Raw genomic sequence first — 25,865 nt, forward strand, 5'->3', positions numbered from 1 at the left:
TCAACAAATACCTTTGCAAACTATACAACATAGGAATTATTGCTATTTGACTTCATTTTGAATTTCATTGTAGTGGGAGTGTTGATTGACTGTAATAACTATTATTAGTTTTTGAGTGTGTTTTAGCTCAAATCTAAGTCTTAATCAGACCACACGACACCGGGGAGAGTAGGCATTTGTTTACTTTTATTAAAGGCTTTTTAGAAACCAGTCACAAATTCTGCACTGATGTCAAAGCCAAAGGTGTCCCTGCACCGAGAAGGACAACTCCTGACCGCTCACATACAGTATTTATGTGACAAATAAAACCTGATGGAGTTGGCAGTCTGATAACGCTTATAAAGAGTAAAACTGATGGCAGCTACTGTAGGTGATTGTCATTTAATACATGTTTTACAGCACAGGCAAAGGATTTATTTAAATTACGATGGATGGTAGGCTTGACATCACACCCTTGTCTTTCTACAAGCTTATTGGGGCGAAGGTTACAGGAAAAGGTTAATAGATGAGAAATAAGTTAGGAGGAGCTAAACCAGTTTGTTATAGACATGGCGAAGGTGCTTTTCAGGGAAAACACTGACATCAATCAATGACAAACTAAATCAAGCCAATAATTACAGTTCACCCACTCCTTTCCTCGCAGCAAAATTACCAAATTCACAATTTCACAAACAATAATAATGGTAATAATAATAAAAAAACACTTCAAGTTAAATAAATTGTCATGATAAGCAGTGACTCATATGGAACAGGTACATTATCCTTCTCTTTAATGCAACAGTGCATTTTCACTGTGAAGTACTTTTTTTTTTTTTTTTTAAACACTAATGCCCCTGTGAATCCACCTGACTTCGCATGCCATCGAACTTCATGTTCTGTAAATTAAAAGTCACAATAAAAACTTTACATCTGTCAGCACAGAGGGCCTTCAATAAATATACGAGACAACTGAACGTCAGTCGGAGAGAACTTCCTGAGGAGCAGAAAGATGAGGGTCGAACTATCATCTGTACACAGTCTCTACAGCTGACCTATAGCTTCTGCAGTTACACTATTACAGTAGGTTTCTGAGGATATTAATGGCACGATACATTTAAAAAGAGTAAACACTTTAAAAGGCTCATCCTCCCCGCCCAGTTTGTTCCCTAAAACAAAATAAATAAAAATAACAGGATGAAACATGGTCTCCAGTCATTCCAGTGCAACAGATGTGAACACATGAAACACAACCTTCCACAGCCATGATGTTTTTTTTTTTTTTCATTTTCACCTCAGTTGGGATTTTTAAGTGTGAAAAAGGGCTAGCCAGCGCCCATTACATCACTTTCTGTTTTGTTACAGTACTTTACAGATAAAAGTTAAATACTTAAACAGGCTTCGAATAAAAGGAGGAAATGGAGAAAGAAAGTGAGAGCAGAGAAAAGTACACGAGAGACGGCATCAGTAGGAATTTATATGAAGTGATTTTCCCTGTAATTGTAGTCTCTACAGCAGTAAACTTCTCCACAGAGTAAACACACATAAAGGGAAGGAGGAAGGAGACGCGGTGTCCCTCTCCGACGTACCAGAGCTTCTCGCTAGTGTCCGAAAGGAGAAAGTTTATTCCAGTTTTCATAGCTTAACGTTTCGCTTTTTCCTTTCTGGACATTTTCTATTTTTTTCTTCTCGATGAATCCTGCTCATCATGCTTGTTTCCTTTTTTTTTGTTTGTTTGTTTTTTGCTCTTGATGGAGTTTTTTTGTAGTAAAACACCAAAGTACCAGCTTCAGGTTCCTTCACAGTCCGGTTTAGTGCAAAGAGAACACACACATCTCCTCGTCTGGTGGTGGGAGAGTTAGATCCCACCCCGCCTCATGTCTTTGCCAGAACATTTGACCTGAGGAGACAAAAGAAGATTATGAAACCTTATAAGAATTTTTCTTTGTTGGGGTTTACCATACTGGTAAATTAAAAGGATTACTTTAAACCTAAATCTGCTAGGGTAAGAATAATTTGAGCTATACAGTAGAGTGTAGGACATTAAGCTAACTTCCATCTGAGAGAATTTACTCTCTATTTTACCCTATTTTGTTCATCAACATTGCTAATTTTTTCAGCAAAATTACTAAAATGTTTCGGTGATTATTCTAGTTGCCATATATATTAAGGCATGATTAATTGTATGCTAGTGTCAGAACTTTACACCGTTTCAAAAATCACGCATGCAATATTTCTGCACCTGTTTCTGCCAATATGTAATAAATTTTGGCCTAATGTGTTTATACACATCAAGGTAGATCATGTTCTACAGTCTAGACCAGTGGTTCCCAACCCTGGTGATTCCCACCTGAGTGCTTTCCACCTGTCCTTCTCCACCTGGTTCTCAGGACTTTCACTTTCATATGACGCAAGGTAGAGCCCTGGGGAAGGGCAAGATAAAGAAATGTATTTAGAACATTATTGAGTTAAATAAATAATGAAAAAAAACTGTATGCAGCCAAGGAACTCAGTTTGCAAGCTGCAGTGTTAAAGAACATTTTAATGTTCAGAGTGCTAGCGTGTTAGTCTTTGCTTTTAGCTCTGAAATACAAATTTGTTGACATAAAATGCAGAATGTAAGGAGATCAATTAAACTTGATGCTTCTTGGATTTTTTAGCACTAAATTTTATTTTATTTATGCTTTATATCAAGAAGAAAAAAAACATACATTTTTATTATTTTAACTCGATAAAAGTGTTAGCAACCATTTCACAGAACAGTAACCTTTTATTTGAAGGGGTGTGCATAAGACTGGCATGACACTGTCATAGACATGACATAACACCTGTTTTAAACATGGACGTTTACAACTGGTGTCATGAAGTGTCTTTTGGTAAATGATTACACTTTCAATGCAAAGTTTCACTAAAAATTGCATTAAAGTACAATTAAATTGTAAACTTTGCATTATTTGGTAAATAATTGCATTTTTAATGCAACGTTGACAATTTTAATGGTCTTTTTAATTAATGTTTCAATGAAACGTTGCATTAAAAGTGTCATTATTTACCGAATGGCATTTCATGACAACAGTTGTAAACTATTATCATCTTCATCTTTATAACAGGCATTGTGTCATGTTTATGAAAGTGTCATATCAGTCTTATGTGCACCCCTTCAAATAAAATATTACCAACAGAACAATGGGATGTTACAATAGTGACAAATAAATGTCAGTCAAGAAATGATCTGGGTTTCAGAGTTTTAATCAAATTTCTCTTTTATTCTCACACCTGAAAGAGAGCATGGGAAAATAGGGCTGTCGACTTGCGTAACTGAAACGGTTCTCACCGTCCTCGCTGAAGATGGGAGCGGTGTGGAGGTAGTGCAGGATGGCGCGATCCTCTTCAAACGGACACTCCACCTGTTTCCACGTCATAAACTCTCCAACTTGTCGAGCCAACTCCACAAATTTCTAAACAGAAAACCAACCAAACAGTAAATATTGAGTCACGTGGAAGAAATTGAATGAAAAAGTGGGGAAGACGCTCACCTCGAAGTTGACGTGGCCATTGGGCAGTCGGTTAGCGCAGCCTTCATTCAGGAAGTAGATGTCTTTAATCAGCAGGCTGAAGAAGGGAATCACAATCTGAGGAGGACAAAGACAGGAAGACAGTTTAACCAAAGCAAGGAAACCTTCTGAATATGAGCAGTCATGCTGATGCCTCACCCTTTCTCTGTTGCTGTTGGCAGTCTGAGAGCGATGGGCAGCTCCCCTCAGGGCGGTCCTGTAGTTATAAAAGTTTCCTGTGGGATCCATCTGATGCTGCAAAAACGAACAACAACAAAACAGTCAGCTTGAAGGTAGCACTTGCTTATTTTAAGAAGTCTGTGAATGGATCTGTGTTTACCTCAAGAATAAAAAATTTGGCAGTTTTGGTTTTGCTCCAAGTCTTCTTCAGTCGTGCTACAGGAGTCATGTTCATACCAGCTGCAGAGAAAATTAATTTTATTATCTAAAAATCAAGGATAGTGAGCAACAGAACTGTCCATTTGAACAATTCACAAAATCCAAAGTGAGCAAACAAAAGTAAAATAGAAATCCAATCAGTTCTTGCTGTTACCACCTTTCTGGCATAAATACTTATAAGTACAGGATTATAGTCAAATATGTGGTCCAGCAATGAATGAACGTGTAGTTGTCTTAGCCAATCTCTGCTGCCAAACTGAAGTTGTGGAGGACAGTTTTGAGGGACAAGCATTTTTCTATTTTTGTTTACAGGCCAACAAAAATAATACAGCTAAAACCTTTGCATATCACAGAATGCACTGTAAAACCGAGAACTCACAAATGATCGCCATCAGGGAGTTAAAGTTGCCAATGTTGAAACACTCTCTGGCCACATCAATGAAGAACTCAATCACTGTGGCTCTCTGCTTCTTCTTGGCTGGCTGAAAGAAGTTCACAGAATACATTTGTTTTCCTTTAAATTTTCTCAATTTTGCTTGAAGCGTATATTAAAGTTTTCTGACAGAGGACATTGTAGTTATGTAAAGCATCCACCAGGGGGCAGTAATGCTCCGTAAGACACCCATTGGTTTGGTTATTTAAATATTCAAGAAAATTGAGAAAAATGTAGCAATTTTTTTGGATAAACATAGCAGTATTCTGACATTATCTTCATATAATACAACTACTTAAATTTATAAAAATAATGCTCCTCATCAGAACAGTATAACATTAAGTGGTATTTTCTCTAAACTCAAGTGACAGAATAGGGAATTGCCATCATTCTCCCTCACCATGCAGATTTCTGTTGCTACCAGGTAACACAGTCTGTTGAACCATCTGACGTAGGCCTCAAGGTTGGAGGTTTTCTTCTTCTGCTCGCTGAAAGATGGCTGCCGTTGACACACACACACACACGCACACAAGTTGTGAGCCACTACAGTGATTTGTACCAACACTAATTAGCTTCCTATGTGCAGGCTGAACCCCTCTGAGAGTGTAAATGGCAAAGACCGCGAGCGGCAAGTACACACGACAGGACTGCTGGAGAGAAATGGAAGATGACCAGCACAGGATCAGCAAAGGCAACAGGAGTTCAAGACATAAGAAGGGGAAAAGAAATCTCAATGGTTACATCAAAACGTCCAACATTAGATGGAGGAACAGCTTCATGTTTGTTTGCTGTTTCATTCAACATTCACTGAAGGTTGACATACATAGATAAATTTGAATGTACTGCACTATCAACACAGTTTTTGTGTTGTCTCATTCGTCCAAGGAGTTAATTTTCTGACTAATTTAAGGTCAAAATAACCTTTCAGTGTTGATGATGTTACTCCTCCTTGGACAAATGAGATTAGATTTACTATTCAAGTATGCATATTTTGCATTACTGATAATGAAGGTTCAGTGACATATATTCCTCACTCAAACTCAGAAAAATCATTCATCTAGTTCAAGATACATTTTACTGTTATAAATTTGACATCTAAAATTGCCTCATTTCAATGTCTTGGGAAAAAATCATATTGTTCTAAGTCAGTGTAGAATTGTATCTAAAATTATGATTAATCACTAATCTATAAATAATCTACTTTTAGTCAGTGAATACTCTGGTTTGCTCAGACATTTTTTAGCAATCATGGCTCACTTTTATGTGCATGGTTAGGGAATCCAAATTATAGCTCTGCATGTTTATTTTCATCTAACAAATCCAAATTTTCCTAAAAAATATAAGTGAAAATCATTTTTTAGAAAGACATTCACGGTAAAATAAATGCACTATCTTGTAAAAAAAAAAAAGTTTGTCTTTATTCACACATATTAATTTAGGTGACATAAAATTTTTAATCTACAAGACTATATGGACTGGACACACAACTTGTAGCTGTAACAGCTTCAAATCCACTTTGAAAGAAATCCACAAGGTTTAGGTTTAGTTGTGTGTTTATGGTATTTTATAAACATTGTTCTGGAAGTGCATTTGTGAGGTCAGACGTTGATGTTGGGCAAGAACTTTTGTCTCGCACTTTTCACTTGAATTCATCCCAAACTTGCTGTTTCAAACCAAACAACAGACCTGATTACTGAGTACCGCATGTTGAATTGGCCTGTATATTTTATATATTATTTAGTAAATTTGTGGATTCAAAGTAATAGACCATCTTGGGGTGGTACAGAGCACCTCTAGAGCTTATTACTAATCATGTAGCAAATGTCTTTAACTCTAGTTCATTAATTATTAAGTCTTATTTCTTACTAAAATAGCTGTTTAAATGTTTTTCTTTTAGTTTATTTTTTTTCTTTTACTTTGGTAGTCCCTATATGCTGTAATTGTGAAAATATAAACATATTTATAAATATACATCCCAAAAGCTTACCTGTGTTCCATCCAGAGGATCTTTCTGAACAAAGGCTTGGACAAACTCCTCTGGCCCAATATGGCTTAAATGCTCCTGGAAAACATGCAGTCATATTTTATGCATTTTCATCAGTTTTTCTAATTGTATTTATTTATTACAAAATAATTTTAAAAAATCCACACAAAATGCTTAAATACATTAAAGCCACAACAACATGGAGTGTAAAACTGGGCACAGACACATGGGCTGGAGCCATCTGATTAATAAGTCTTTCATTTCAGTAATGGAGGCAAATCAATAGAAGGAAGTAATGACTCACTGATGTGACTCACTGCTATCATATACCCAGCGAGCGGCACTAGAGACAATATCCACTTCTATTAAAATATAGTGGCAAACTTGCAGTCATGTGCAACTCAAAATGACTCAATAGACCCATCACGCCTCGAGATCAAATTCAGATCTGATAAGGAACCGGACGACGAGTTGTTAGTCAGTACCAGCATAATGTTTAAATCCTCATAAGACATCATAAAATCCAGAACGTGTGAGCTGTACACGCCTACTTGTCTGTCTCTGCCTCTCTTCTTTATCTGTGTGTGTGTAGGTGTGTGTGCGTGTGTGTGTGTGTGTCAGAGTGTGAAGCTGTCAGGTCATATATATCTGCAGTGGTTTTATCCCCCGTGTTCGCAGCCCTGGGCATTTTGCTGACTTCTGTGGTGATGTCACCACTCAGACAAGAGTGCAGGCTTACTCAGGCATGCTGAAAAAAAAATCCACTACGGAAGTGCAGTCAAATGTGTTAATGGACGCTGCAGTTTTTATTTTTATGATATATAGTTATATATACTTTATTACACGTGATTCCTAGGAACCACTTTTTTTCCCGCCATACCTCCTAGTCCCTTTCCTTTTAATGATTTTTGTCCAAAGCTCAGGACCCTGAAATGGGCTAATGCTTCATCACCCTTAGAGCCCTCACTTTCCCGAGCATCCACTCTCCTCGTTACCGTCTCTTCCTCTGACCTCTGTCTGACCCCTCTGTACTACTCTGCCTCCCTCAGGACTCACCAGCTCCACGTGGGTGAGCTGCTGTGCCAGCGTGTAGGGGTCATTGCAGATGGAGAGCATGTCCTTCTGGATGGGCGGGGGCTTGGTCTTGAAAGCCACGAGCTTGTCGGAGATGGAGGAGGCGTTGAGGGAGACTTTGATGATGCTCTCTTCCCCCTGGCTCATCAGGGCCAGCCTCTGGCTCAGCTTCTGCAGCATCTGGTTCAGGGTTTTCCAGTACGCCTAGAGAGGAGACGAACAGGGAGGGCAGACGAGCAGATGAGTGAGGAAGCTATCAATAACGTCTTTGATGAATAATTTATTAATGGTCTTGTAGGACAGCGATAGGCGTGAATCAGAATGACTAGAGTGCTACGTAGTGCGGACTCTGAAACAGCGTGACGTGTTTGAATAAAAATCTTAAACATTTTCTCACTTCAAAACCAAAAACTTTAACGGATTTCATTGAGATCTGTTGTGATAGACCGGCAGCACTGCATAGCGCAGAAGTGGAAGAGACTCTGGTGATCTGTAAACTCATGAAAAGTGTGAGAAAAGCATCTGTCTCACAATTTTCTTCTTTTTTCTTTTGCAAAAAATGTAATTATTTGGTATTCAGCCCCACTGAGATAATAATGAGAAAACTCATATTTTGCTGCAATCACAACGGCATTGTGTTTTCCAGCTTTTTCATTATTCTCTGCAAATTAACTGGAGCTCAATCAAATTTCAGACCAGGCATCTGTGAACGTCATTTTTTAGGTTTTGCCACTGATTCTCAATTGGATTTATGTCTGAACTTTGACATCAATTCTTTTGCAAGACACCGTAGTTTCGAGGAATTAACATATAAAAGTGCTAAAATGTTACTGGTTGTTTCTGTTTCAGTGATTTGCTCGGCGTGTTGTGTTCAAGAATGCCTGAATCTCGGAGCCCCTCCTTGCAGATGGCTCCACACAGAGGCCATTAGGTCAGTCTGTCTCACAAATGACCCAGAGCCACAACTCCCACATGCATGCACACGCCCATGCTGAGGACAGCCAGCTGTAAATAGCAGCGCATTCATCACCACCTGCCCAGCCTCCCCTCCTCCTCTTCCTCTTGTGCTCGGACTTCATCTCTCTCCTCCTTCCCCTTTTTTCTTCTCTCTTTCCTCTCTGTGGCTCCGCATCCCTTTTCTCTCTGTTCTCCCTCACCGTCACTCCTTTAATAGCCTCCTCCCTCAGCTCCACTCTCCTGCAGTGTAACATTGTGCAACAGCTGGGCTCCTCAGCTGACACTGTCTCTCTGACTTTTTCTGTCAGAGAGGATAAGAAATCTTCCTCTTCATTAATTCTGTTTACACGACAACTCTTTCTCACTCCAAATTTGTCAAATATGGATGACGGGTGTTCCTCTTGAAGCCAAAGGATCCCTCTGAATTGTGACAGTTTTTGAGATGCAGGGAAGCAAAGAAATCCCAGTGTGTCAGCGACGGTTCCCTGAGGACATCTACCCTGAGGGTGAAGTCTTCTGGAGAGTGTGATTCAATATCCAACTTTTCGACTTTTTTCAAGCTCCAAACACTAAACACTGATTCTGTCAGTCTTCAATGTGCCAAACTCAACTGCAGATCAGTCCCCTGCTCACCGAAAACAGAAATTCAGTTAAACTGTGACAACAGGAGATTTGGGTGTAAGATGAATGGGGATTATGAAAAAAAAAAAAATAGACATAATGGCATCAAGGCTGTCTGTCCTCGATACATAGAGCCTTGCAGTATTCAGAGCCAATGAACGTTTTCATATTTGGTCTCATTTCAGCTCCAAGTTTCAGAAGATTTTACAAGGATTTTATGTGATAGACCAACACAGGGTAGTGTATAATTATGTAGAAAATTAATTCATGATATTCACATCTTTCAAGATGCGTTGTGTGCATTTGCATCCAACTCTTTTCTCCCCCAATACTGCTAAATAAAATCCCATAATGAGAAAAAATCCATCGATCCGTGCATCATCTGCAGCTGCTCATTCATGCAGGGGGGAGAAGCCCAGCTCCAGGGGACACGCTGGACACACCACCAGTCCATCAAGTGGCAACACAATCATGCACACACTCATATTTAAGAAAAATTTAGAGAGACCAATCACTGTATCAGTTGTGCTTTTGGATTGGGAGGAAGCCAGAGTACCCAGAGAGAACCCATGCATGCACAAGGAGAGCCTGCAATCTACATGCAAAAAGACCCCAGGGTCAGATTCAAACCCAGGGCCTTTATGCTGAAAGAAAACAGTCATCTTCCATGCAACCATCAGTAAAAAATGTCCATTTTAAATTGCAAGATTTTGCTATAACATCTCCGTAGAAAGATAACGTTAGCGTACCTCATCACATGGAGCTATCCTGTGGATGATGTCTTTAAGGTGACCGACCATCTTCTCGTCCCTGAAGTCTGTTGGGAACGTTTCCGTCCATTCTGTCAGCAGCTGCAGAATCTTAGGACCAAACTTGCGTACCTTAACCTGTCAATAAGCAAATTAAAAATGTTAAAAAAAAAAAAAAAAACGGCTGCTCTTGAGATTTCCTGCTCTTTAGCTGCATCGGGCACAAACACACCATAAAATGTGTAAAAACGTATGGCGCGGCACTGACCGTATCGAGCGGGCTCTGATCCAGCTGCTGCTGCTTGATACACAGCTCACATACCCTGGAGAGCAGCTCCACGGGAGGAATGAACAGACGGGCGCTGAGCAAGAAGGCAAACACATAGGCTTTCTGTGAAAAGAGACAGGAAGACATTAAGCGAGACGCTCCCACAACAGCATCTATAAAAGCAGCCCTGCTGGCTGTAATTAAACTAAGCAGGGACTTGAGGCTAATAATCAAATTAGCACGCCTGTCACCGAGACTGTAAACTGAAACAACTCTCTCAGGCCGCACTTCAGTCTTTTAGTGTTTTGGGAGATTTTTTATCTGAAAGCTGATCACAGAGAGGGTTTTAATCAAGCTGACACAGAGACACGCGGAAGCAGGTCATCAACAAACTGAGAAAAAAGACAAAAAGGCTTCCTCTCATCGGGGGTTGTGTGAACTCAAACAAAGTTAAAAGACATATTAGGAATTTAGAGTACAGAGTTTTGTGTTGCTGAGTCACTGATTCAGAACGTTTTCACATTTTAGCACATTAAAACCTTAAACTTCAACGAATCTGCTTGACATTTATGAGAATCAACATCTCAAAGTAGGACAATTGCAAATACAAATTACAACAACAAAAGTGTAGCATGAGTTTGATTTCATCCCCCGAGTAAATACTTTAGAAACCACTGCTGCCGTGTAACCTTTGTGACACTGAAATATATGAATCTAAACCACATTATTGCAGCTCTGATTTTATGTTCAATGTATTTGGATTATAAGGAGAGTCAGTGCTACTCTATCAAGACTTTTGAGACCTTTCGTAGGTCTCAAATGCCTAAACTGACAAAAAGCTCAGTTTAGGCATTGATCTTGTTCTGCATGTTTGACAAACTCCAGGCAAAAAACTATAGTTTTGATACTAAGACTAGATAAAAAGGGTTTGAATACAAATGGTAATTCCAGTTTTTACTTTTCTTTTCAATGTAAAAAAAAAAAAAAAGAAGAAAAAGTAAAAACTGAAGTCTATGGTTGAAATAAAAATGGGAAAAGCAGGAAGTTTGATTCCAGACTCAGACACCAGTCCTATAAAATAGCTTTAGGAATGTAAGAAGAGCAATCATCAGGGAGACGAGGACTTCAGCTCTTGGAAACAGAGTCTGGAGTAATGCTGGTCCATGTCATCAACCACAAGAGTTCAAATAAGAGTTCATTTCTGTTTGAACTCTTGTATTATGTAATTGTTTTCTGGCCTCTCTGTGTTTCTCACTGTTCCTAAACTTTAGTCATCTTCATTCTCAATATTTAGTCTTTTAACCATTTCACATTCTTCTGGGGATTAGTAAGACATCATTTAATTCAATAAGGTAATTTAGTTCACCTCAGGGTAATAGTCCGCAGTGGGCACCAGGTTCTGGATCAGCGTCTCCAGGGAAGCAGAGGTGATAGGAGGCCCGTCAGCCAAACAAGCTGCTGGCCCCGGGCCCTCTTGAGGGGCCCCATCCTCTTCCTCCTCCCCAGGCTCAGCGCAGGCCAGGTGGGGGCTGAAACCACTGGAGGTGGTAAACATGGTGCCTGAGCACACAGTCTGGGGCATTCCTGACTACAACACAAACACAGAAAACACACTGTGAGTGAAGCAGAATGAGGAAGAGGAATAAAGGAAATATGTAAATGTAGGCCCGTCTCCACATACCTTCCTAGCAATAACAACAAATACTAACTCAAACATTGTGCTGTTAGATATGTGGACATTCCCACTATCTACAGTAAATCTGGTGTCCAAAAAGGGAAGTGAGTTGGACTGAAGACAAACTCAGATTCACAGAATAGTGAAGAATAATTGACAACCCATTCAGCTCAGCATCCTGATTAGTTCTCCTATGTTTCTTGTAGCCATGTGATATTTTATTCATAGGACCAAAAAGCTGCCAAAATTGCTAGAATAATTTTTGTTCACCTGAATAAAATACTGAGAGCTATGTTGCACTGAATTCCCATAACTATTTGCACAGTTATTCCATGGTGTTTGTTGAAGGTGGCTGGCTGCTTCTTCTTTCTGTACTGTAGTGGAGAAAGAAGAAGCATGGATTTGACAGAATCCATGCTAAAAAAGCTAAAGAATTCAATTCAAAGTTTACAAAACACAGCGCAACATACTTTAATAAAGTACAACGGTAACTAATATAAAATAAATGCCTCAAAACTAAGAACTCTGTTTCTACAACCGAGATCGTGCACTTTGGTGCAGTTTTTGGAGTAGAGAAATTATAGTTACAGGATGGGACATAAGCTTTGATGGCTTTATGGGGATCTTTTAATTCATTTATTTTCTACTGGATAGAAAACTACCACCTTTCTCAAAGGAGCTGCAACACATACATCAATCAGAAGACTGATCAATGCATCATTAATTAATAAGATGATTTATTTTAACCTTATTTATCCTTGTATGCAAGTATAAATAAGTATAAATAACAAGTATAAATGTTCATAAATCATGTCTGATGAAGTTAAGTCATCCTTCCTCACTCTCCTCTCAACTTGATCCACTTGGGTCTGTATAGGCCTTTATTTTTACTGATTAAATTTGAGCTTTTTCCTATTCAATGTTAATCTTCACAGCAGATATTCTCCCCTGTCTCCCAAAGAGACAGGGGAGAATAAAAATGGGTCACTAGAGTCGCTGTGGAGACCGCTTTACCCTGCGAGCAGTTACATGGCCCCACCGCTGCCCTGTACTTCTTTGTCTTCACAAAATCAAAGAGCCTTTCTCAGTGCACACAAGCTACCAAACCAGAGAGCACCGTTATTCTCAGAGTGGAGGTTTTATCACTTTCATCTCACAAACAGGAGAAATTTTGTGTACTGCAAGAGCTTTGAACAAGAAAGTTTCCAAAAAAAGACGTGCAGAAGAATCTGTGTCCCTCGTCTATCGTGGATGAAAACTGATGACGTCCACCTGCATCTTTAGAGTTGGTTTCAATCTCTAGGTAACCAGAGCGCCTAAAAACAAAACAGTTCTACATCCAGGCGACAGAAGACAGCCTGTAAACCACCAGTGTTGACGGTGCAACCTTTGGTAATACTGATTTCAAAAGTAATCACTGTATCTCCTGCCTGTTTGTAGTCAAGACAACAGCCAGAGCAGATTCAAAATACATGCAGAACTCTCAGCTACGACTCCACCATTTCTATCTCTACAAGTGTTTGGAAATAATTTATCATTTTTCATCCATGCTCCAGTTTTGCACTACTTTGAGGGTTTGTGTTGTAAAAAGGAAAAGAAAAAATCTAGAGAAAATATATTTAAGTTTCTGGTTGCAAATGTTTTTGCAAGGTAGCGCTTTACTTAACTCCAACAAATCAAAGAAACATTACATTTTTGAAAGAATGCACAACCATTTTGTTCTTATTCTGGGTTTGCTACTTTGATTTTACTCTCCTATCCTTTGGGCTCCAGGGGTGAGAGGTCAATCACAATCCCCATGCTGAAATAAAACAAAACTCATGTCTCAGATTTTCATCAGGGTTTCAGCTCTCCACTGACCCCCTACCTTTTTGCACTTATTCATGCACTTTTGCACACCTAGACACAAATACACACAGACAGGCAGACAAAGGGCTGGGGGATGGGAAGCCAGTCTTCATGTGCGCCGTTATTGTGGTGTTCCTTTCTACTTATAGCTACTGTTGACATTATTTATATGTGTCTCATAACGTCTGAGTTCAAAGAGGGCCGACACGGCATCCGCCTGCTCCATTTTCCGGAAAAGTAAAATACAGAACTATAACAGAAAATTTCCCTGGTAACCCGTGTGAACTAAATTAGTTTAGTTGAGGCATTATTTATTACTTTAGTGGGAAAATCCCAGTGATGCAGGTTTAATCTGTCCATTTGTGAAGAGTCAGAAGAAACCCCCCCAAAGCAGCTCTTAAATTTGCTTATCAGTGCTGCAGAAAAGCTGCGCTCCTCTCAAAACAGTTCAACCCTTTTTCTCAATTAAATTTTCCCAATTTGCCAAGCCTGGGGTGTCCTTTCAGCAACCTCCCCTGCATTGGATTACAACATGCCTCTGTATCAAAAAATCCCCAGACATGATCAAATCCAGCCTTCCTCTTTGACAACAGCAGCATAAAAGGAATAATTTATGGGAACTAAAAGAACCTTCCTCATGACGGTAGAAACATCTGCCCGCCTCTGATCGTCTCTGTGATATTATTTGAGGTATTTCACGCAAACTTCCACACGACTTTGCGTCTGATTGTTTCAAAGGCGTGTCTTTGAGCTCGATTCTACGTGAGCACAACATCAATCATTTTCTCTCTTTCTTGTAATAATCTGCAGCCGATTTTGTATTCCTCAGCTTTCCACACCTCCCACAGCAGTTTTCAGGCTCTGATTTACGATTTCATCACAGCTCTGCCAGCCAGCCTGCAGGATGTGAGCATAACTCAACTCATCAGTGAGCGTGTAAATAAACCAGTCATCAGTTTGTGACCTTGTCTGTCTGTTTCGTTAGGATTGAGCCCGAATGATTTCATGGTTCAGATAACAGAGAACAGGATAAACATGTACGGTTTAAGTTTTAAACAGGGAGGCCTGAAACACCTTGACTTTTGTCTCATTTATTCATTCAGGTGCAGATTTGCTGCTGTAATTGTGATATTTTTCCTGGAACATGTCAGAACTTAGAATTTTACAGTCACTAATGAGACTGAGTAAAGCTGGTATGAGACATTTGTGCTGCTGTCTTGCATTATAGGTAAACACTTCCATGCCACTGCAGTTCTCCTTTTAATAAGCAGAAAGTTTTGCATATAAATTTATGTCTACATTCAACAAGAAGAAGAAGGTTGAGGAAGTTTGTTCCTCAAATTACAACTTTGACATCACAATTTCACCTCCAGTGTTGGCTTGTTTTGAACAAAGCTTTGAACATTTTGCATTAAATATTTCTTTGTTTTAAGACTATTTTGAACAGTCCATGTGCTTACAAATGAATTCTTTTCAGACGCTACCAACAGGTGTTTTTCCTGTTTGACAAACAGTAATCGCGCCATGAATAGAAAGTTACAAAAATGTTGATGTGCACGACCGGCTTTTGACATTTGGTATGATGTGTTTGTGCCGCTACATTTTTCTCACCCAGCATGACGTCATATCACATCATCAACACATCATCACCTTACGTGTTCAAAAGAAACCATGTAAAAGTCTTGCAAAAATATTTAGAAACATTTTTAAATCCATTTGAAAAAGCTATATCTGAGCTTTTTTTTCCCCGTTTGTTCTTTTTTCCGAAGAAACAGTTTGTTTTTTTGGATTTGAGTCATCCCAGCTTGCAGAATAAATAATGTAAAAGTGTTAGAGAAGTATATATCAGGCTTTTTCATGGCTGATAAAGGTTCTTTAAGGGATGAACAGCCAGCTAAAAATCAGACTAATTCTACTTTTCTTTCTGAAAACTAAAGTACATTCAAGGAAAACAAACATAATCTGACAATCTAAGTCATTTTGAATGCAACAAAAAAGGAAAAGAAATCAAAAGATTATTCTGATATTTTTTTGAGAATATGATTTCTACTAAACTCAGGAAAGTGTATTAAACTATGCGCTCTTGGTTGATGCTTTCATAGTTGAAAATTGCATTTTTTGAAAAGGAAAAGGAAATTCAAGTCCATTTGAGGACTTGCTTGATGAGGACTGATTAAGCATAAATTGCTTGATTCTACTTTCTGCCTCACTGATTGCTAAAACCTTCTTTATTTATTTTCTTTCCATGCACCTAAACCTGAAACAAATCTCCCAGTAAAGTTACGGTTTTACCCCAGAGTAATTTCCAACTTCCCCATGGCCGCCTCTCAGCTCAGTGTTCAGAGTGACAGCCTCAACACTCCCACCACTTTTCTTGCATTGTCAAGAACCCATCCAAACATAAAGCTGCACTTTGTATATAACTTGTTTCCATACCACTCTATGCTCTGAGCTCCCACTGTGCCCATCATATTGCATCAACAATGCATGAAAAAACACTGAGAAACAAGCAGCTAAGAACAGGTGAGCGCGGCTGAAAGTGCTCCGATTCCCTCATGAGATCTCCAGCTGCCAGCCAATGGAAAGCGTCTCTGCATTTAGTCTAGACAGCTGAGTAAGTGTCATTGTTCAAGCTGTTATCACTGCCATCTGAGGGGGAGAGATCTACCCACTTTTTCTGTCAGCACCCTTGACTTTGGAGATCTCTGTGTGTGTGTGTGTGTGTGTGTGTGTGTGTGTGTGTGTGTGTGTGTGTGTGTGTGTGTGTGGGTGTGTGTGTGTGTGTGGCATGTCTTGATGGAACAATGGCATTCCTGCTTTGAGCTGTCAAGCAGCGACCAGACCGAGTTAATCTCTGCAGTAGCTTCAAACTTAGTCTCGGTAAAACCTGCCTCACCTTATAAATAGCACGGCTACAAATGACACCGTTGGCATCAAGACTTGATGAGGAACTGGCTCTTTTATTGAGGCGTTAATGGTTGAGAACAATCTGCATTAGCAACCTTCTGACCTTTTCCATTAGAGGGTCAAAGGCCGAACAAGGGCAGATGTACAGTAGTAGCTCACTGGCTCTCTAAAGCCTCGGAAGATTTGTTTTTTATGGTAGAGCCGCTTCACACACAATGAAGAAAGTAGCAAGCATGGTAAAAATCACTTGAGGCATGTTCTAATTTCACTCCTAATTGACTGATGCTGAAGGGCAAATCACCCAAAATCTAAAACTAGGAGATGTAGCGTGACTGCAGGCTTGTCCTCTTTTTATAGTGACTAAAATCCTTTAAAAAAAACTAAATAACTTTGTTAGAGTAATTAAGTAGATTAAAAAAAACAACAAAAGAAAGTACACTTAATGCATACTATCATTGCTTTCTTCAGGTGTAAAATAATTTTTTTCATTTCCCTAAAAGTTCAGATTACAACTTATTCCTGATCAGGTGATAAGAGGATACAAATTTTCAGACAAACTGCATTTATCAGTTAGATGGAATGAAAACTCAGCTGATTACCAGTATCCAGGTGGGCCAAAGTTTTCCATCGCTTTTAAACATCTTAACATCTTCTGATGGGGGAGAGGACTGCGACCAGCACTAGAGTGACTGGCAGTTTCACTGGTAATACAGAGCACAGACCAACGCAGTGCAGCTCAAGCTGAAAGTTAAACATAAGCCATCACTAATTAATTCAGCTGATAATTACCTAACATTGCTGCAACGAAACTGGTCAAATTACAGTGGGATTCTATGAATTTCCCCACATGTATCTGCACTTTATGTTACTGGGTGGAAGTAACATATGATGCTTCACAAAAACTCCTCCATTTCTTCACATTTAGATCAAAATGTAAAAAAAAATCTTCTTCTAATCAATGTATCACTGTTTGGAAAGATCTCTAATCTAAAGAAAAAAAAAAACTGAGGCAGAAGTTGTGTAGAAACTAAAACAGCGCCAGTCATCACCTTTTTGAAGTAGCGCTACTTTAAAGCCTTTGCTGCAGACCTTCTAAATGAGTAAACTAATTAACACTCCATTATAAATCTGACATATTTGTGCAATACTCTAAAAAGCAAAACTGCAAAAGGTGTCAATTTGCTTATGTTAAAACCTCTAATTTATTTTGTCTTAATTCTGTTTTTGCTCATCAGAAACAAACTGAATTGAGATAAGGTTATTCTAGCTGCAGTTTTTGCAGCACAAGTCATTTTGCTTAACCCTGTTAAATAACGGCATCCAAGTCATGTTATTCATTGGAAATACCATTACACTGCAGTATTACTCAAGGCTGTCATGCCCCAACTATTGCATACCAGTCCATTACTTATGTCTTAAGAAATTGATCTCTTTATGTAACTAGACATTTGTATGCATTGCAAGTGTTTGTGTACATTCACTTTTCAACTTTATCTAGCTGTTTGACTTCTATGTGTTTGGAACAAAGTATTTCAGAGAAAAAGTCGACTGATGCAACGCGGCTCTTTGAAGAGCAGCACATCATCTGAGGACAGCGAATATCCAGCATGGGGTATTGCAGCAACATTGTTTTGTTTTTGTCGCTGTTTCCTGGTTTCAACAGCAGTCACAGCAGAAGCGAGGTAAAAAAAACCCAAAACAATAAATAAATATTAAAACAAGTGGTGAAAAATGCTACCTCAAACTTGCTCGAGAGAAGAAGGCACATCTCTGGGTGTAGCGCAGATACAGTAGTCTAGGCTCTCTACTGTTACATGTGTGCCTTGTCAGACTAAATAAAGTCGCTTTTCCACTGCAGTCGGCATACAGCTCCCCCCCGGCTTCCTCCACTACCGTCTGATTTACATGCGCTAACACTTCCTTTCTAATTTAGGATCCACATGTTTCACCCACTTCAACACGTCACTACTTCTCCACTTTAGCTATTTTAGAAGCCTGCTCCATAAAAAGCAGATCCTTGCGTATTTTTGGGGCCTGACACTATTTTATGTACCACAGGGAAATGCAACTTTGGCCTAAATTTTCCTCTCAGTTCTTTGAAAGCTGAAATGTAAAAAAAAAAAAAAAGAGAGAGAGAGAGAGAGAAACACATGGCAGTGTCAATTAAAGTAAAGGTAAAGGAAAATCCCTTTTTGTCATTCTTCTTCCTCGATTCATCCTCCTGCTGAATCTTCCTCTTCACACCCTACTTTCTAACGTGTCCAGTACAGATGGCCCTGCAGGAGTCTGCTCCCCCAGCAGGAGCTACTGGCATGAGAAACTTTCTGGCTGTCCAACCGTCTCCACGGGAGGCCAAATGTGTTTTGGCGTCCGGACTGAATGTTGTGGCATCTGAGTTGAGCCAACCTGGCTGCTAAACCGCCCAGTGACACCACAGAGCGACCACAAAATGCCACGCATGTATCTGTTTGCGCACTACCAACCCAGTACACTGCTGTAGGGTAATAGACAACAAATGAGCTCTTTGTGTATTGGAAAAAGGAAAAAAAAGAAACACGCACACACAGTTGCTCCCACCCAGCAGCTACACACAGGACTGAATTACATGCGACGTATTCCACTCATTCCTCTGATTCTCCATGAGGTCCACGCCTGACAGAAGCAACAATTACAATCGACTGGCACACACACCTCCCCTCAATCCTCCTTACTGGAGTTCCCCTGTAATTCCCCTTTACTAACTGAACACTCATAATTTGGCACCTGTTTCACACACACCAGCTCCATCAGTGAAATCCTCCCTGGATAATTCCGCCCATGGAGATGATCTTTGCATGTGTGTGTTCGGCCTCATTCCTTTCATGGCCAGCTGTGTGCATCCAAGTGTTTGTGTTGGTGTATGGGCTCACAGAAAGGCAGACCCAGTCAAAATCCATCTTAGTCCATGTTGTGTCATCTATTACCTGTTTTTTTTTTCTGTGTTGCCCCTATTTTTCCATAATTTCTTTTAAAAAGTCCACATGTCCACATCTGAAATACAATTCTGTGCAAATGTGACAAAAATAAGAAAGTATGAAATCACAGAACCTTGCATAAACTTTCATACCCCAACATTTTATCATCTCACAACCACAAAATTCAATTTCTTTTGCTGGATTTTATATTTCAATATGAGCACAACTGAGAAAATAAATTCTGCATGATTTTCTAGATTTTTTTATATTGTGTGGTGAGTCACATGCAATCCCAATGAGACACACTTGAATTTATGGCTCTAATGTGACAAAATGTGAAACATCTATAGGGGTTTGGATATTTTTTCATTCCACACCCAAAGCAGCAACTGAAAAATGATAAAATTTTACAGAAAAAACCCACTAAATCCTGCCTTTAGTTTGTGACAGTTTTGTGTAATTTAGCACTATTAACCCCAGAACCAGCTTCTGAATCCCCTTCACATGTGGGGAATAAACACTTATTTGAATTGATATTTTCAGTTTGAAAATGGTCCATTTAACTGAACTAAACACAATAGGTTTAGTCAGTCCATCATGTTACTTACCTATAATTACAGCTGAGTACAAATTTGTGCACATTAATCCTTCCCGTGATTGTAGAAGCCACGTGTTATTTATATTTAAATTTGCAGTCAAACGTAACTAACCGGTATTTGTGATTTTTTTTTCTTGCTCTTTACAAGACAACATAAGTCAGCTGTCCCTCCAAACAGAGTCATCAGCATCTCATTCCTGTTCCTTGACTCAAACCAGCGCAGCAAACCGCCATGAGCTAATGAGTGAGACTGAAACAGATGCACATCTAATAACCACATGGTACTAATTTTATCGCGGCTGTCTCCTTCCCTGTTAAGCTACATCTATCAGCTCATTACAAGCTGATAGATTTGGGGTTATGCACTGTGCCGATGCTGATGTATGGCGTAGAAGCATGCTAATTAGTGGCATGGTCTGCTCAAGGGAGCCTTCTCCCTTCTGCATGCACAAAAACATAACTACTTCCAGGTTGGTATGTGGACAACACAATATGCCTTGATAATACAATTTTTTAAACCATGAAACAGATTAGCGGTGAGGCAAATCAGAAAATCACTGTGCACTTCAGATCCTGTTGATCCACGGAGGTTCAGGACAGACTTTTGGATTTCCTGAACAATTTGTCGTAGACCTGCAGCACGATTCGTCTTACTCACAGAAGCTGCTGTCATAAATTAGTCTGGACACAAGGATGGGTGGGACAACAGCTGCGTGAACCAGGCCTAAGTTACAGCAAAATGTCAGCTGCCAACACTCCCTTACAAACAATGTATTGTAGCATGGTGATATACGGCACTTACAACAAAATACTTGAAGATTTCCAAATAGGTTTGCCACATGAGCAGAAGCTTGTCAGCATTTACAAGTTTACGTCTAGAAACCTGGTTGTGAGATCAGTTCTTACGCGGTCTTTATGCATTGCTAAGCAATACATAAAACTTCAAAGTCGAGTCTCTTTTAGTTTTGGTTTTCATCACATTATATCTCAGTCATTTTTGCTCAAGTGGGATAATTTTTAAATACATGCAACCAAAAACAAACATGGCCAACAAATAATGCAACAAGATCAGAGTAACACTCGTGTTACACGTTTGAATTAAATTTAGCCTGAATTTAGCTTTGAGATAAATAACCTACTTAATAGTTTTTTAAATAAAAAGCTCTTTTTATTAAAAAAAGATAAAAAGAGTCAAAGTATTTCAAAATTAATGCTTCAATTTATCATCAGATGCAATAATAAGATGCAATACAAGGAGAAATGTAAAAAAATATAACAAATGTATATCTTTGCTATCTTTACAGGTATTATAAACTGATAAAACAGACATAGGAGTTTTTGCATACTAAGTTGTTATTAGGTTCAGCAGGTTTTGATTTGGAATATTTATGGCTACCTGGTGTAACACCTGAACTAAGAAATTGTACAAATCCATAGATAATTTTATTACTATGAGCTTCTACTGATTGAAGTAAGCTAAATGCTTCCTGCAATGGTTTACGAAGCACAACAGGGATCTAATAAGCTTCAATTGTTTCGGCGACCCCTCTAAATCCATAGGGATTGACCGCCAATAGCTGCACATAAGACAGCATACAGGGAGGTGAGAGCAGCTCTGGAGAGCACAGGCTGTTTCCATGGAGTCAAAGCTCCTATTGGGAGGTAATTAGATGCCCGTTGTGTCTCTACTGTGACACTCCCTCCTCTCTCTTTGTGTTTCCCCAGAATCCCTTGTTTGCCCTCCGTCTTTCGGTCTCCTTCTCTTTGCGTCTCTCACGACAGAACGATTCCAGACGTGAAGTCCATCTGCCGCGACCCTTCGGCGAGATCAGCCTTATCATCCCTGTGTCAGAGGCGAAGCTGTCATGGAGCCAAAGCCCGTTTGAAGGCCTGTCAAAGGCACAAGCCATCACAGTGTTGGGTCTCTTACTCTGTCAACCTTTGGACAAGTTCACAAGCATTGTAGTGAGAGAGAGCAAAAAAATACACGAGGAAAGGATAAGTGATGCAAAATCTCAAGTTTTTCCACAGGTTTGAACTGCGACATGTTATTTTCCAGCACTTGCAATGGTTTTCTTAAGAATGTTAATGATAACCAGTATACTATAAATATATTATATAAATAATATATTAAATTATAACACAGCACTAAACATTAATGGCTGTTGTGATTGTTGAATGTATTTACTTTAATGTTGAAAGGAAAGTAGTTGCTGCTTTGATAAAGCCACCCCATTTCCCTAAACTTGCATCACAAAACACACTGGGATGTCCTTTGATTTGAGCATCAAAATATCAGAGCTATTGCCAAATGTTACTGGGATAGTGATAAAATTAGAGATCAGCCAGCAGAGAAGACCTAAAAACACACTTTTGTTGCACAAGCTGCAATACCATAAAGTGTTTAAAAAACACATTTAGAGGAAACACAAAGAACTGCTATTTGGCTTTTTACATTCAGACATCTCTGTTCATCTCATTCAAGCTGTGAGAGAATAAGACTTTCAGAAGATAACAGGAAGGCTGGATGTATTCCAACAAGTGGCTCTGTTTTATGCTTTCCAGCTCTCAGCCTCTTTCTGTCATCAAACATTTAGGAACGTCGGCGTTAAGGTAAGGAGCTTCACTCTATAAAATACCCAAACACGCTACAGTTTTAGTAATGCTAGCTAGCTAATCATTACTGCAAGATGTAAAAGCCAATTTAAAATGTCAATACTATAAAGAAAATTTATGTTCTAAAACTTTAGTAGAGCAATGTCAGGGTTTCCCCCAGAAAACTTTCTAAGCTCAGTGCTCGGGGCATTAGGGCTGTCATTCATCCAGCCAGCCGCCATGTTTTGAGTTAAAAAATGTTTAAAGTTGACAGGAAATTTGAAAATATCACTTGGTAGTTACACATTTTTGGACGATTAATATCCAAACACCAACTATAAGTTCTTAAAAAAGGCAGTAGTTTTAAAATACCTAAGATAAATTAGCAATGCAAAGCCTGGTGGGGCAAGAAAAGCCTGGTGACCCACCAGGCTTATAATACACTGAGGGAAACCCTGTATGTATTTATAGTGGTATTACATCATCTCTACTCCTAAGAAACACAATTAATAATTTGAAAAAAATCTAAGAACTTTTGAATTTATTGCTAAATTCAAAAGTATTTAGCAATAATACTGTAATGTCTTTAACAATGGCATAAGTTAAACTCACCTCTGAACAATAAGTCCCATCCAAGTGAACCAAATGAATCCCATTGCCGGAGAGACTGCTCAGCCACAGGACAACAGAAAAATCCCATCATGTTTTCAGAGCAGAATAGTGAGATTTTTTGTAGGCAAACACAAAACTCCTTCCCTGTAGTCACAGCTATGACCCTCCTAATAACAACAAAACTGTCATCTCTTCCAGACAAACAGCTTCTGGGTTTCCCTCCACATTAATCTGCCCTAAAATGATCTTCAAAGATTGACCTCGCTCTCCAAAAACTTTTGTCTTTCGCACCCTCATCCACCAGGTCGCGCTTATCCCCTGCAGACCCAACTGCTGCCTGTACCTGCTGCGTTCTTGTTACCGCTGACTTCTGACCGACCCTTGCTTTCAGTGGCTCGTACCTGCATGACTCCCTGTCTTCAGCACCGCCGGAGCAAGCTGTCTCTTTTAATTCATGTCTGTTCTTGCTGCTTAGGGAAGCAGTCTTTCATGGTCAGAGCACAGACAAGGTCAACTGAAGCGGTGAACCCAGAAGAGCCCGAACAAAGAGCTGCTTGATCACCGGAGAGCAGAAGACGATGATGCGACAAGAGCGGGGCATGATTTAATTTTAATCATCCCAAACAACCATCCCATGTAATTCTGTTCAGTGTTATTTATATTCTACCAAAACACTCTAAATGGCCTCTCAAACAGCAAGAAGACATGATGCAGAGACTTTGACTGTAGGGTGTGTATTGCAAGTTCCAAAAGCAGAAATAATATTAGGAGCAATCTGGATAAAAACATGTTTCCACCTGACTCTTCTTTACACAGCTGCATTTATTTTCATTCATTTTGCATTAAGCTTTGAAAGGCAGATGATAAATGCTCTATAAGCTACTGCTGCATCACCGGGTGCTGAAAAGGCTGACATCCTCCAGTAGAGCATGCAGAGGAGGACTGCATACGACTCCGAGGACAGAGACGCATGCAGCACTTAGTGCATCATGTCCTCTGTTAGCAAGTGTGTGCTTTGCAGTTTTCTCATTAAATAAACACAGAGTTGAAAACTTTACTCTTATGTGAATCAAGCAACCGTGCATCTCTCGTAGCAGGAGGAGACGATGCATTCACGTTCAACAGTGATGCTCAACTGGTGGTCCCTGGGTCACACTGAGGCACAGCTCAGTCCATCTGCCCAGGAAGTGTTAAATTATTAACACCTCCCGCAACCTGAAACCGGAATAAGTTGCAGCCCGCCTCGGATGGGGTCAATGACAGCAACGCCTCAGTCAATCAGAGTGAGTGCAAGAGAAGCAGCTTAACCCAGATGCTGCCATACACTAGCATAAGACACATGAGGCTCAGCAAAAACAAAAAAAAAAACAACAAAAAACTTAACGGTGATGGAGCGGTGGAAGCATGCAAGACCATCGCCAGCGAGGTTTTTAGTGGCACTATGGTTTTCGTTTCAGATCAGTATCATACAATAAGCCACAGACCAGAAGCTTAAGACCGAAGCTTTACTATATTGGCAGATCTCTGCTTTATCTCATCGGAAAGTTTAGGTTCAGTTGTTTTGCAATTTAAGTGGAGAAAGTGTGTTACTTGCTGAAACATTTGCTTTAATTTTGTGCCTCTTGTAGTTAAAATACGCTATTTTCAGTACCAAAACTGCTTTGTGTTTTGGTAAGTCAAGCAATTAACCTATGCCATTTTTGCAAATTATTTTTTTATTGAGTATTTCCTCAGTTTTTTTGTTGTGTTTTTTTTTTTTACTTTAGAGCAAATGATGAATCTGAAGACTTGTGGGGTTAACATTAATGACAAGATAGAAATAACAATAGTGTTATTAGTGTGTATTGTTTTTTACACATAATCATTTGGCAGCAGGGCGCACAAACAGCCCAAGACCATCTCCATACACTTTCACTCACAAATCAGAATAAATAAAGAGGGAATTATGCTTTGAACAACGTGAACCCAGACCTGAATCCCCAGCAGAATACCATGTGACAAATGTTGAACTTGTGTATATCTCTGCCGTGTTGTTTTCTCTGCTCAGTCATGCTTGTTTGTTCTTATATAAATGTATAACAGGTAGGAGACGTGATGACTCGCTCTCCTTTAAACAGGCTTGCACGCAGCTGACTCACGGTTCACCCTGCTTTGTTTTTTTTTTTTCCACGGTAGTAAAGGGATGCAAGGCGCGCCACATTATTTACAGCAGAATGACTGATGAGCTCATGCACAGCGTGTCCAGTAAAGTTTCGGTCGCGAAAAGACGTTCATCCACAACCTCATAAACACGAACACGCAGCACAGGCTGTGGGCGTGAGCGCAATCTTAATACGCTAATGTGGTTTAGTTGCTGCTCTCCCAGTGTACTCACCACAGTACTAAACTGGGATCCGCATCCCCCGATCCGACAGGCGTCCAAAAGTAAGAATCAGGAGATCAGATATTCCCAGATTAATTGGTGATCGATGAGTTTATTCAGCCGGCATGAGTGGCAGAAGTGGAGTCCAAGAAGCACCGCCGCCGGCTGGAGAAAAGTGCAGCGAATGACAGCTGGCTGGAGGTTCTGGTTCCGGACGGGAAAGATGCTCCGAACCCTGACGGAGAGCCTACCCTCCCGTTCTGCGCCACGGAGACACGGAGGACTGCAAGGTGCACCCG

General features: G+C 39.7%; 1 protein-coding gene across 1 annotated transcript; it reads right to left on the bottom strand.

Moving 5' to 3' along the window:
• Window positions 1-164: 164 nt before the first annotated feature.
• LOC129362516 (ras-GEF domain-containing family member 1C-like) lies at window positions 165-25,865 on the bottom strand. Its single transcript, XM_055034062.1, has 14 exons — window positions 25,579-25,865; window positions 11,382-11,603; window positions 10,016-10,138; window positions 9,748-9,885; window positions 7,403-7,624; window positions 6,350-6,424; window positions 4,763-4,861; window positions 4,309-4,411; window positions 3,871-3,950; window positions 3,690-3,785; window positions 3,513-3,608; window positions 3,311-3,434; window positions 2,327-2,399; window positions 165-1,876 (listed from the first exon to the last, which is right to left on the bottom strand). Exons 2-14 carry the CDS (start codon window positions 11,595-11,597, stop codon window positions 1,852-1,854), a joined length of 1,470 nt encoding a protein of 489 aa, XP_054890037.1. The 5' UTR covers window positions 11,598-11,603; window positions 25,579-25,865; the 3' UTR covers window positions 165-1,851.

This window comes from Poeciliopsis prolifica, unplaced genomic scaffold, assembly GCF_027474105.1.
Source record: "Poeciliopsis prolifica strain line A6 unplaced genomic scaffold, Auburn_PproV2 SCAFFOLD009, whole genome shotgun sequence".
Taxonomy (NCBI): Eukaryota; Metazoa; Chordata; class Actinopteri; order Cyprinodontiformes; family Poeciliidae; genus Poeciliopsis; species Poeciliopsis prolifica.